At 31.3% G+C, this 14402-nt stretch overlaps 2 protein-coding genes across 3 annotated transcripts in view; one reads left to right on the forward strand and one right to left on the reverse strand.

The window, feature by feature from the left end:
- Positions 1-14402, reverse strand: part of LOC127287022 (uncharacterized) — a 442987-nt gene that overhangs the window by 181729 nt on the left and 246856 nt on the right. The gene's annotated exons all lie outside the window — the stretch shown is intronic.
- LOC127287071 (putative uncharacterized protein DDB_G0277255) lies at positions 3613-5517 on the forward strand. The gene has a single exon (XM_051313795.1). The coding sequence runs from the start codon at positions 4135-4137 to the stop codon at positions 5515-5517; it is 1383 nt and encodes a 460-aa protein (XP_051169752.1). The 5' UTR covers positions 3613-4134.

Genomic DNA, 14402 nt, shown 5'->3' on the forward strand with positions numbered 1-14402 from the left:
GGAGAGATGTTGCAAAGGAGGATCTTTTTATCTCGAATCAATTTAACTACCACTTATCAGTCGTCAGCTGTCGATATGGCAAGAATCGTCATTCTTCAATTGCAACCCTTCCATCAAAAGTGGTTACGGGGTGACGAAGTACTTTGAAACAGAAGACAACTGAATGGAGGAAACCACTTTTTTCCTGTTGACGAGAAAGGATGCAGGCAGTTAGCTACACAGGATGAAGCTACTTCTTTTTATACCTATAATGTTCAAGTGCCACTGACACTCCTGTTATTACCAAATCTTATGAATATATGTATATAAATTGCCTTTTATAATAAAGATCAAATGTCCATTCACAATCCCACCTTTATTACTTAACAATAGTCTCGTTATTCACCTGACGATATTATTCCATCTTCCCAAGAAAGCATTATATTATTCATTTTCTCCAACATCAACAATATATATATATATATATATATATATATATATATATATATATATATATATATAATGCATGTGTGAATATGTTTTCTTTAAAAATAAAACAAAGTAATGCGGTTGACAATTTTTTCCCAATGCTCGCAAGTAATATCATTTTTCTCGCATAATATGTAAAGACATATAATTTAAGAAAATTTTTTTTAAAGGATTTGGTATTGCGTACAGATTTATTTAAATTTTATTTATGATTAATATTTTGCATTATTAATAATTTAATATATAATTTTTAATAATTGTTATTAATCAGTATAATTAATAAACACTAATTCAGATGAATCCGATGAATTTTTCAAACGTTGTCAGCCATATTGGATCCGCCATTTTGAATTTTTCTAACCTGACATCAAATTTGTAATTGCGAGCAATTTCCATGGGATGTGATCACAAGAATTTTTGATAATTGGAGCAATTTTATTGAAACCTTGTGAATATATTCCTTTATTTGTACAGAATGAAAGCCCACAAACAATTTTTCAAAATTTTCAAAATTTTTTGCAAATATCTCGAAAAGTACGAATTTTCGTAAAAAATGTTTAAGATCAAAGTTGTTCGAAACAAAAAGATCTATATACATATTTGAGACCAAAAAATTGGGCCGGGGCCCAATGTTGGGCCATACAATGAAAAAATTGGTTTTCTTAAATAAGACCTCACTAATTTTCAGTATCAAGTTCGTAATCCCTATGAAATTCTGCGTTCAGACATGTTGTATAAGTGCTCAAAATACAGTAAAACATACAGTTGGAATTAGAGAAATTCCAAAATAAATATATATTATTTTCGAATATAACCTTAAAGTTCAAAAATATAGATTAAAAACGAACATATAACTAATATATCGAACAATTGATAATTGTTTTTCTAAAAATTTGGCTAAAATTCATTCTTTGAAGAATATATTAATTAATTATTATATTGCTAATCTCATTTATATATTATTTTAGAATAGTTAAAAATTAAATTTCTGGAATCATATTTAAATATATACACAGAAAAAAAGGTGGGTAAATTTTGTTGCGGGTAATTTTAACTAATGCTAATTCACATAGACGGTGGCGCCGTCAACTAGGATATAAAATTTGTTGCAGGTAATTTTTATACCGATTTTAGGGTAAAAATTCTACTTTTTTTTCGTGTGTTGGTAATTTAATACAGTTTGATTCCATTAATTTAATTCATATAATATTACTATTTCTAAGTCTTGCAAAAACAATTACAGCCTTAAAATTGAAAATCATGGGGGTTGAAGCGCGAAGCTCGCAGGGGGCGCAGCCCCCTTAGTGTTTTTATGTGTGTAAAGTATGTGTGCAACATTCGCCGACGGGAAGAATAGTAGTAGTCCTTTAAAAAATAAAACTTAAAAAATATACATATATATATATAAATAAAAATATTCTCTGATGATTTTTGTAAAAATTTGGATTTAACTATAGAGGTTTATATATATAATACTATAGCTTATTGAAATATATATATATACAAAAGCGCGCACTGTGATATGCGGTTATAATATTATAAGCAAAATATACATTCAAGGCGATAGAAAATATATTTTACGGTTGCGGAAAAAAAGTATGCGCGTACACACGACGTTGAAAATTGAGAGAAGGGAATATGGCTTATATGCTCGAGCAAAGGAGATTTATAGTTCATTTTTTTTTCTTGCAGCGCAACTATCCAACTTAAGACTGCTGTATAATGAGTCTTAACGATCGTCTTGGCGAACGCGTTGACGCGTTGAACCTATGGCGAAAAATGAATAAGTGATGCACGACTCTTGTGCACGCTAGCCGCAAGCTGTCAAATGCATTTTGCAAAATATATATGCATCGCTTTTATATATATATAATATATATATATATACCTAAAATATCGAATAATTACAAACAGAAAATTAAAATAACAGAGGTGCCTTTATTCTTTTATTATCATAAATGTTCCCGCGATAAGCCATATCAATAAAAAAAATATATATATATAGACATATCGATTTTACATATATATATTCTAAATGAAAGTTACGACGTTTATTAAGTATTTGAACAAGGAGAATAACAAAGAATTACTTGACCAATAAGATATACAATATAAAATGGAATTGCTTTATACAGATATCTTGAAAAAATATTTTCCACAATTATATTGATGAACAACATTTATTGTTGATCAAAAGATAAAAAGAAGCATATACGACTTTTCAGAAAAACTTTCAATTATTTTTTGCAGCTTCTTATATCAAAAGAATTGTTCTACGGATCTTTAACGACACCATTAATTTCTCAACATCAACAACAGTAATTGAAGAAATATATATCATCGTGAAATTTCTTATTAATTTTTTTTTTCAAAGGTACAAACTGTCTGGATATATCTTGTTGAATCGTGTATATATATATGAAACAAAAACAATCTTGCGATCAGGATATTAATTTGATCTCTCCCTCGAATCAAGGTAAGTAAGGGCTTATGGATGTGACTCCATCACCATAGGAGGAAGAATTCCCCGCGTGTTGTGTCGAGGGCGATAAGCCAGTTATAATCGTCTCGGGGTCGATCGTTGGATGAAACTTTAGATTGCGTACGTGTGGATGCATTAACACTGCGTAAAGTAAAGAGCAGTGAAAAGCATAAGGAGCATCAAAGACGAGAGAGAAGCCTCTGAGAATACCTGCAGTGCAGGGGGTAAGGGGTTTTTGGGTGGAGAAAAAGAGGGACAATGATGATCAGACGTTACGAGGATAAAAGGGAGAGGGAAATCGTGAAGGAGGTGGGAACTTAATCGATGCAGGAGGGAGAGATTGAAGCAGGACGATGAGAGAGAAAGAGCGCAAGGGATACAGTGGGGCGCCCATACAAAAATTGCAGATGAAGGTAAAGGTAGAGACAGAGGCAGCCGCCCCTTTTTTGTAGCCTCGCTGACATGTGGAGCCAAAGATATCAGCTCTCGGGGAGAATTGTGGGCGTCTCTTTGACGATTATTCGTTCGCCACTTACCAGATGTCGACCAGTTTCGCCCACCAAGCTGTTCTCCCCGCCAAATTTGGGCTTGCACTCATTTTGTTACCGCCTCGAAACGCCCCTAGCCGGCCCTCTACTGTTTCTACACTGCAGACGCGTCGCGGCAACCAACTGGACAACTTAGCCGGCCCCGGTCAAATCCTGTGTGTCTACCCGGCTCTTCTCGTGGTCCAAACCGCGAGTATCGCGACTTATCTCGATTCAATTTCGATTGACAGTTATCAGTGTAATTATCCCATTGAACATTTGGAATAATTTCTTGAGTGTTTATGCAAATTTTAACCAAGAAATTAAAATTTCTTTCATCACATAAGATATCAGTAAAAAAGTGTTATCAATCCAATAAAGTGTTTTCAGTTTTATACTTTAAGAAATAACATGTGGGACATGATATGGATTATTTAAATTAATTCTAAAGGATGAAGTGAAGGGACAAATATTGAAAAGTGAATGAAATGTGTTTAAATGATATGAGGCGACGGAAGAGGATCAGCTAAAACACAAACGTATGTGGGTCAGGATGAAAACACGATTGTTGCGTTGCCCACTCTGAATTTGAGAGAGAGGGTCGCAAAGTTGCCACGAGCTCACATCAGAGTTCGTGGAACGGAACTCATCTCAAATATGTCAAGCGGCTCAACCGAGGTGTCATCACCAGGATTCGATGGATTAGAACATTCCAGTAAACAAAATTCTCTAGTGTTACGCGTGGACGAGAAACAGGGGACAAAGTGTCGCTCAGGCGACAGTGATTGCGAGAGTGATACAAGTGAGGTTCTCAGTGTTGGCAGTGAACCGCCGCCAACATTGTCGGAATTTCGGGACTGTAATAATTCCGCGAAATATGAAGAAACTAGTCGAACTGAATTCCAAGATGAGGAGAACACAAGGATATCGTGTACACCATCACCATCGAGTTCAACCAGCTGTAATGATCCCTATTATCATCGGACATCGAATCCAATTCAAGCACCTAGTCCACCAGCGTACAGTCAACCGCCATCATCTCCCACGGCTTCATCCGTTCGATCCCCAGCATCTTCGAGTGCCACTGCATCCTCTCCAGGTCGACCAGATCTTCCTCAGGAGACGATACTCTCACGATATCAATCAGCTCATCAACATCTTTTCTCAAGGTTCGCCAGGGATTCATCTGATCTCGCCGATTATCCATCACGACTACCGCACGGTTTGAGTCATGAGATTATTTATCCAGCTGCGGAAAGGTTGCACAGAACACCAATCAGCGTTCCTTTAGTGACCAGAATCTCCCTATCTCCACCATCCGCCATGACTGTTACCGTTTTGCAAGCCTCAACGCCCGTTTTGCATCCCACTGCATGCAGGGATCCACGAGATACCCTTATGCCACATCCTCCTCACAATATTCACCATGGACTATCAAATTCTCATAGTCACCTTTTGCAAAACTCACAAATTCAACACGTTCCAGCGACTGCAATTCATCAGCATCGCTTATCAGTTAGTAAAATTCTTCAAAGAGATCATGAAAGTGTTTCGCCGAAACCAAGAGAGGAGAATGGTAACGGAAGAACTGGTACCAATTCCTCAAATGGCAATCAAAATAATGCCAATGCGATTAACAATAATGACAATCATAATAATAATAATAATAATAATAATCTTCAACATCAGACGGGATTAATAAAGTTCAGTATAGACAATATTCTTAAGGCTGAGTTTGGTAGGAGAATAACGGATCCTATTTCATTGAAGAAGTCACGACCCAAAAAAGTGATTCCCAGACCAATAGACTTAACGAAAGATTTTCTTGAATCGTCGTCGGAGGGTTCTGAACGTGGCTCGGAAGCCTCCACGACAAACACATCTCCAGGTGTTCCCACGAGCAATACTCCCACTAGCGTATCAGGATCGCAAGGATCAGAACCTGGAAAAATGGTATGGCCTGCGTGGGTTTACTGCACCAGATACTCCGACAGACCTTCTTCTGGTGAGTTTCTTCATCTGTTATATACCAATAAATGATAAGCTATATATAATCAATTCTTTTAAACGATCCTCCAATTCAATCGGATAAATAGTCTAAATGTTGATCAACTATAATATTAATTCTATCTAACAATCAAGTGTGTAAAATTATTTTACATTAATTCATCAGTTGATCAGCTAATGATCGAGAAATTAAAATTATTACCAACTTCATTGGTTGATCAATTTATCAGAATCAATAATTGATCACCTAAAAAATTATCGTTTGATCATCAATTGAAAAAATTCATCAGTTTGATCAACTATTTGATTCAATCGGTTGATCGATAAACTGAATTTATGATTAGTTAATTAATTTTCTTGGATGAAGAACCATATTATATTTTTGATTCTAAAAACTGATTCCGTCGAAGAAACTACCAAGTCGATAAGATCGGAGTTGACTAGAATTCTATTTACTGAAAGTTATTCGTTATCTATCTCTGATTTTTCTGCTTTTACTTTCATCACTTTTTCCTCGACTCTTTATTTCTAATTGTTTTAAATTCTTTTGTAAAGCATCGTATCTCATTCACGCGGTTATAAAAAGAAAGAATTAAATTATAAAATGAAGAAAATATACATGAATCCTCCAAGAAATTCAATAAGTTGATCAACAGATTAAAACAAATTAATTTGATAAATTTTAATAATAATAATTAATTATGATAATAATAATTTTATCGCAGTTAACCACAACCAATTGATTCGATCTCTAATTATAAACTGACTATATTGATCAACCAAATAAATTATTTTAATAATCAAATATATTTGATTTTACTATAGCTGATTATAACCAAATTATATCAAAATAAGATATCTTATTAACTCTCTATTATCAAATTTTATTCGATCACTTGATCAATCGAATTTTATTAGTTGACCATAACCAATTGAATCTATCTATTAATTAACCACTTGACTCCATCCGTTGATCTACCATTTTTCTATTATCAACCATAATTATTTCTTCCTGATGAACCTTGTGATTCAATATATGTTGATCAAAATCTGATTCCGTCGGACAGAGTCGTACTTTATTACAATACTTTTTATATTTATCATTCTTTGATAATTATAAGAAAAACTTTAATGCAGACTTAATTTCACGAAAAATGTAATTCTATCGGATGGATCGAAAACTGATTAGTTTATGCGCATCATCAATTTATGGATTAATATTAGTTAATCAATTCATTGATTGTCAAATGTTCAACAAAAAAAAAACTATATCAATTGATCAAACCGATTCCGTAAGAAGATCATCTAAATAAACCGCATTGAATCAATTATTTGATTTCATCAATTGAATCAATCACTTTATTTTCCATCAATTGGATCAAACACTTTATTCCAATTGGATCAATCACTTTATTACATCATCAATTCAATGAAGTGTATATATAACTGATTCCATCGAATTATCAATCAAATAATTTTGCATTAATTTATTGATGATTATAATTTTCAAATTAATGCAAAATCTATCAAAAATTATAGCTTATATTCGCAGCGGAATGATAATCAGTCAATTAAAATTACCAATTAATAAACAATAGACATCGGTGAAAACCACAATGTTTATGATTAATAATAATTTAAATGAAAAAATATTTTTTTGTACAAATTATTATAATTTGTTTATTGAAAAAATGTTTGCAATGTTTCTAGATCTAAAAATCTAGAAAAATTTTTGGGCAAAAAATTAATTATTATTCTCAAAATGAAAAATATGTTTTATTGTTTTGATCATAAACATTTTGAACTTCCTCGCTCTCTAAATTTGAATCAGTGAAAAAGTCACTGGTCTCAAATCAGTCGCTAAATTCTAGCTATTTGAATCAGTAACATTTCACTGATTTTCAGTCATAGTAATTGATTCTCCAGTGAAATGTCACTAACTGTCAGTGAAAACCACTAATTCAAATAGCTAGAATTTAGCGACTGATTTGAGATCAGTGACTTTTTCACTGATTCATATTTAGAAAGCGACGTTATATAGTTATGATTAACATTTGATAAATATATCATACACCAATATAAAATATTATTTGAAATCTAATGTAATTATTGTTTTAGAGCATTGCATTTCACTGTTAACTTAAAGATATATTAAATTAATCCTCGAATTGATCCGATAACGCGGATCAAAAATTTTGCTTCTCAAAAATTTGATACGGATTTTAGTATCAATTTTATATCTTCAAGTGAACTGCGTGAATTACTAATACTAATAAAATTATAAGAATTTATAAAACATTTCGTCTGACTAAAAATGTTGTTTGCTATATATACTTTCACAAAAATTGCAAATCTGACTGTGTATCAAATCAGTCAAAAGAGATATACATATAAAAATTTCTAATTGCAACACTTAATATAATTTTATTGTCGTCGCCAATAACTCAGTATTATTAAACGACAAGTTAATAAAATGTTAAATAAATGTCGTGCTTATCGCAAATTAAAACCATATACCAAGCTTAAATTCCATTTCCGCGCTACAAATTACCTCATTTTGATCGAGGAGTCATTTCAAATTCTAATTACATGCACTTCGTCTGAATATCGTTATCTGTTGACTGCTAATAAAATGATTTATTCCTGCACCAGTCAAGTCTTATTATTATAAACACAAGATTGTACATAAAACTATATATATATACATATATATTCTCCACACATTATTATTAAGACAGTTGCGCGCGTTTGTAATCATCATCCTTATAATTCCTCGACGTTTTTCTTCGACACAAAATGAAGGGAAAAAAAGAAAATGAAATAAAAAATTATTCTTTTCTGCAGAAATTGTATATATATATATATATATATATATATATATATATATATGGGGTCAGTGTAAAATTATCATTAAACTATCTCTTTCAGGAAGGAAAAGAGTTTCTTTTTTCTTTTCTAAATGAGGATTCATTTTAAAGAGTTTTGCTCATCGTTGTGTTCAGTATGAGAGAGAGAGAAAGAAAGAGGCCTAAAGGTTATAATTTATCCGAATGGAAGCACGCGGGACAGGCAATTAGCTATGAGAACCATATGCAGCGCGTATATACATGCATAATGAGGCGTGCGTTTGCTAAAACATTCGTTGGCTTTCGTTCACCGTGTATAACTGAACACGAAACAAGTCTAAGAGATTGTACGATTATGCGACCAGTTTTATATTATATATATAGTGACGACTCGTGTTGCCGTCATGGGTGCCGACGAGCTAAAGTCCGACGGACGATGAAGGTGCTCGATTATATTTCCTATATATATACATATATAATTGTTAAAGAAATCTAATCTTTATCATATATCTTCAGTTTTTAAACGTGATTTGCTATTACTATGTGCGAAAATATATTTCCGACAGTTAATCGTGTAAACTTTTTACATATATTTTTTTGTACTTTTTTGCAAAAATTAAAAACTTTTCAAGTCTATGGAAATTCGTGTCACTTTAAGAAAATTATTGTTATTAGATAATGAAAAGACGTTGGCTATATTTTAAATTTCAAAAATTGTTGATTACGTCAATATTTGATTTGTGCTTTGAAATATAAATGTACTTGAAAAATATTTTTTTTTTGTTTCAAAAACGATTGTAAAACGTTACACGGGAAAAAGAGAAACGTTGGAATAATACCGTTTTCCGATTGGTTCAACGTCAGTGGGCCCTGTCACGATTTCGGCATTGATTCAACAGACTTTTACTGTTGAACCTACTGTCCATCTATTGTTACAAGTAAGTTGATCCAACAGACACTGCCTACAGCGCTCCTTGCCGTTGAACCAATCGGAGAACGGTATTAATCCAACGTTTTTCTTTTTCCCGTGTATGATCATAAACGTTGTGAATAACTTCACTAAGGTGGACTGCATACGAAATTTTCATTATCTAACTCTTTTTATCTTTTCCTTTTCTTTTATTTTTTCTATTCCTTTTTTTTTATTTATTACACTTTTCATCTTTCGTTTTGTCAATTGGTTGACCAATCAATAAATTTCGTCGGGAGATGAAAAATTGTTACAAGAAATCAGGTAATTTGATATTCGTGGATCCAAAGAATAAGAAAATTAATTTAAACGAAGCTGTTTAAATAAACAATCTGCGAGATTCAATCAGAAGATCAACTGAGTATTTTATTTAAATTAATTTATAATTTTATAATATATTATTATTATTATTATTGATGAACCTATAACTGTAATTGGTGATTTTAATGCCCCCACTTATGGAATTAACCGTCAAATTAATAAACTTAATTTAAAAGCGATACAGCAAACCTACAATCTTTCTCAATTTTTAAATGCACGGCAAATTGTTACTGGTACCAAATGTTTCTAATAGATATCTTGTTTGATTTTCTCAAATGCTAATTGTCATTTACAGACGTGATTAACCGATGATTTTTGTTATAGTTCATCAATAAATTAATTACATTGGATGATCAACTGATAATTTTATTAATTCATCAATAACCGATTGATTCCATTGATCAACCAGTCGATTCCATCCGAGAATCTTTCAAGTTATATGTATATATATATATAATTGGTTGAATAATTTTTTTATTCCATAGGTTAATCTAACCGTTTACAATCAGTTAATCAAACAAAATAATTAATTCATTGAATCAACATATTTTGTGATTAAACTATATTATATCATCTAATTAAATTCATTAGTTTTCATCAAAAAATTAAACCTATTATAGTTGATGAATCCAATCTATTCATATAATCATTCAGTCAATCAATATTCATGATAATAATAAAATGATCGTACAAATTAATTTATTCTGATAATAATCAAACCATTGAATTAATTGACTGATCAGAAAAATGGACATTAGTGCAAAAAAATAGACATGAAATGATGTAAAAATTAGAAAAGAAGAATGATGATAATATTATCAAAAATGGCTTATATATTTATATGTACAGTAGGGTTATAGGAAATATATCATTTAGATTGCCAGGAGATTACTGAATGGAATGTTTGACTAATATGCTAGAAATTTTTGACAAGCTATATATATATATATATAAATATATATTAAATCAAATATGTGTGCTTGCGGTGAAGTAAAAGAGACATTAATTTGCTGGATTTAGATTGTACTTAATATAGAGAGGACAAGAGGTTATTTCCATATCGGGTAGTCTCGCGGGATACATCCATCTTATTAAGGTTAAATTGAAGGTGCTCGTTCCTTGCGGTTGCGAGCACGATAACAAACCAACCAAGTCCAAGTTGCGAGAGTTTAAAGGCCTATCCTAGAAATTCCTGTGGGTAAGAGTTAGACCTCGATATGATACCAGAAGATCTTTATATATATATATATATATATATATATATATGTGTGTGACGTTATTTTTTGTGATTAACGTCACAATTGCACCAATCGCAAATAAACTTTTGAATCCTTGTATTTTTTGAGTTTCGCTATAAATAACGATTTAATGTTTACCGCATTTTGAGAATTTCCTATATTTGACACAAGTCCAGTTGAAATACTGGCGCTCCATTTTTAAGTAATTTTGCAATAATTTAGTTCAACTTAGTTTTAGGTTGGCATGCTTTGTCGAATTTCCGGTATGACATATAGTTTCCAATATTCAAGTTATCGCGGGCTTGACATTGGAAAAGTCACTTAAGTAGTATTAGTAATTCAGAATTCTGGGAGAAGTTAGGTAGGTAAATGTTTCTGATTGGTTTAAATAAAAGAAAATCGTTGCGTCATCTAGTGACAATTTTAGTGTGAATTAAGAATTTAGTTTTCAAACTCTCTCTCTTATTGCCATCCAACCCCCATCGAGTCAAAATGTTTAGTTTTCAATAGTTTTCAAGTATGTGTGTTTCAAGTTACAGCCATGTTACAAAATTCTAAATTATTTCTTATTAAATATTATTAAAGTTTAACAACAATAAGTTTAGTTTATTTTAAATTAGTTACAATAACTCGTTTTTCCACCATGGGTCCGATCATCAACGCAGAGCCTAACTGTAAGTCATTTTTTATAATTGTTTGTGAGAATCTTTTATTATTTATTATTGTTAACATAATAACATTAACAAATAAAGTCACAAATTAAAGGTTGCAGATGTTATAAGGAAAATAATTAAATGTTAATAGTTTATTCAGTTAAAATATAATGCTTCTTTTATTGTCAACTTATTGTTACTATGAACTCCATTATTATTAAAAAAAACCCATCTATCTCTCCACGACCTGCATAACTGACTATAGCATCGGCACGTGCAAAAGACGTCTAATTAATAATTCTTATTGGTCAATCTTAATTAGTATTTTTATTAGTAATAAGTTTGAGATTTGTTTATTTGAGATTTCGATTATAGTTTAATCCGGTTGACAATACCGGCGATACAAAAGTTGTCTGGCGCCTTTTCATACCGGGGATCGTACAGAAGAATAAAAAGTTATGTCGCACAGTAAAGTTTTGCTTATTTTGTTAATTGATTTTTCTAAGATTTAAAGTAACATAAATTAAGTTCACAAAAATCGAGTTATTTTGTATTAAAGTTTAAATCCTTAGTGATTTTAGTAATTAAAATTAATTGTTAATTGTTATAGTAAATTTAGAAATCAAGTTTAAGTGTAATTATAGAGTCTAAACAATACGTTACAATATATATATATATATATATATATATATATATATACATACATATAAATATCAAAAGTATGCAAGACAAAATCAAACTATCATCAAGCAGATAATGATATAAATAATAATTTCCACTCATAATAGTGATAATAATAATAATAATAATAATAATAATAATAATTTTGATTTTTTAATAATCATTAATTGTATAATGTTTTTTCTCTACAAACGCGAATTTTAATCATTAGTAATTAGTATTATTGCACTATGTGCGGAAGCTAATGTTCGCGTTCATTCGCGACTCTATTGAACAACGTAATTAATCAGAGATGCTGCCGCGATGGAACACGTTAATTTTTTTTTTCAATCTGACTGTAACTAATATCCTGCAGCTACTAAACCGTTAAAACGTGCAATTTTGTAAGCATCTGCATAAATCTCAACCGCTGCAGGATTCAAGAATAGATTAATTAAGGATTAATTTCCTGCACTTGCGCGAGGGGAATAAAAAAATCGCGATGACCAACGCTAAATAAACGTATATATATATATATATACGTTAGAATAATTTATAGATCGGAAGATGTTTCCATTTGGTTTATTTGCTTTGATATGGATGTGTGATTAACGGCAATTAATCCAATAGCATTGATAGTCCATATTAAGAAGAGAGAAACACAAACACAAGGAAAATAATAATTTTTTTAATTATGAATTCTATGAGTTTTGGATTGTATGAGTCATGAATTAATTATATACATAAGAATGTTGAACTAGTTATTCTATAGAATAAGTTAATCAACTGATGGATGTTTAATTGATCATCCTACATAGAATCAATCAGTAAATATATTTGAATCCATTGATTCTTAACTTAACTATGATTACCTGATCATCCTATCAAACTGATTTATTTCACTGGATTGAAACTAATTTATAATGAATTCAACCCATCTGATGATAAATTTTGTTCCCTTAGAATGAATTAATACCAGCAATTGAGGAATACTGTTAATTTGAAGATATCAAATTGCAACCAATAATTCGGTATCAACTTGATACGTTCAAGAAAATAGTGAAGTAATAATTTATTGCAACTGTTACGTCTCAAAATTAGAGAATAACAAAACCAATAAAATTAATATTTATTTTGTCTGTCTTGGTGATTCAGTGATATTTCCTGTTTCATTTCAAGAGCTAGGCTCCTAGTTACGAGAGGAACCCACTCAAAATCAGAGTCGCACATTAACTGATTCCTTTAGTTGTCCCAACAAATTCTTTGTGATAATAACTAGGAATCCTATGTTAATGTAACTCTGATTTTTAGTGGGTTCCTCTCGTGGCTATGAGCCTGGCTAAATCGCCTAGGCATTTTTTTCAGTGTAGTTTATGAAATAAGTTCTAAATGAGTTTAGGGTTGATATATACATATATATATATATATATATATATATATATATTCAACTCGGCAGCTCGTTTCGATGATATGAGAGAAAATTAAGAATCATAGTTTAGGATATCAGTTTTTAGAAAATATAGTATTGATTAAGTAAAATATATAATAAATCGTTACGGTTACGTAACACAGCACATGATTAACTAATTATTATTCATTTAGTTTATCTACGTTCTGAAACTTATTAGTTGACATTAGTTGATAAACTGATAGATTGTGATGATCATCATCTATAAAATCCATCAGTTGATCAACTAAGAGATTTTATTGGATAATCATTCCGCAGAATCAATCAGTTGTTCAACTAATAGTATCGCAACTGATTAATCAACAAAAAGTAGATTTCATCAAACGATCAAGCAATATTGTAAAAAAATAGATTAATTAACGATAAATTTCACTCTCTAGAAGAAGGAACCTCATCCTCCTCCAATGAAAGGAAGATATCAAGAAGAAGATAGTTACAGAGAGCATCATCAATATAAGTAAATTTCTGTAAATCAGAAAAGTTACACAAGTTGAAGGGAGTCAATCAAGGAAATGTTTTACGCGAGGACGAAGAGCGTTGCTGGCGACGGATCGATGCAATCTTGATTCAACATAAGAAATCCGGGACGGCATATGTATGTCTACTTAAATCTCGGTTAACACCAGTCGCTTACACGTGCTTGCTCGTTTCAAAGCATATATGAGAGAGCTGGATTGCATTCAAGTATAAATGGACGTGCCGTTAGTATATACGGACGATTAACAAGCAGTGGAACTGGTGGATGGCACCACGGGGGATCCA

Source organism: Leptopilina boulardi, unplaced genomic scaffold (assembly GCF_019393585.1).
Source record: "Leptopilina boulardi isolate dan_hultmark-lab unplaced genomic scaffold, ZJU_Lbou_2.1 LbouV2_367, whole genome shotgun sequence".
Taxonomy (NCBI): Eukaryota; Metazoa; Arthropoda; class Insecta; order Hymenoptera; family Figitidae; genus Leptopilina; species Leptopilina boulardi.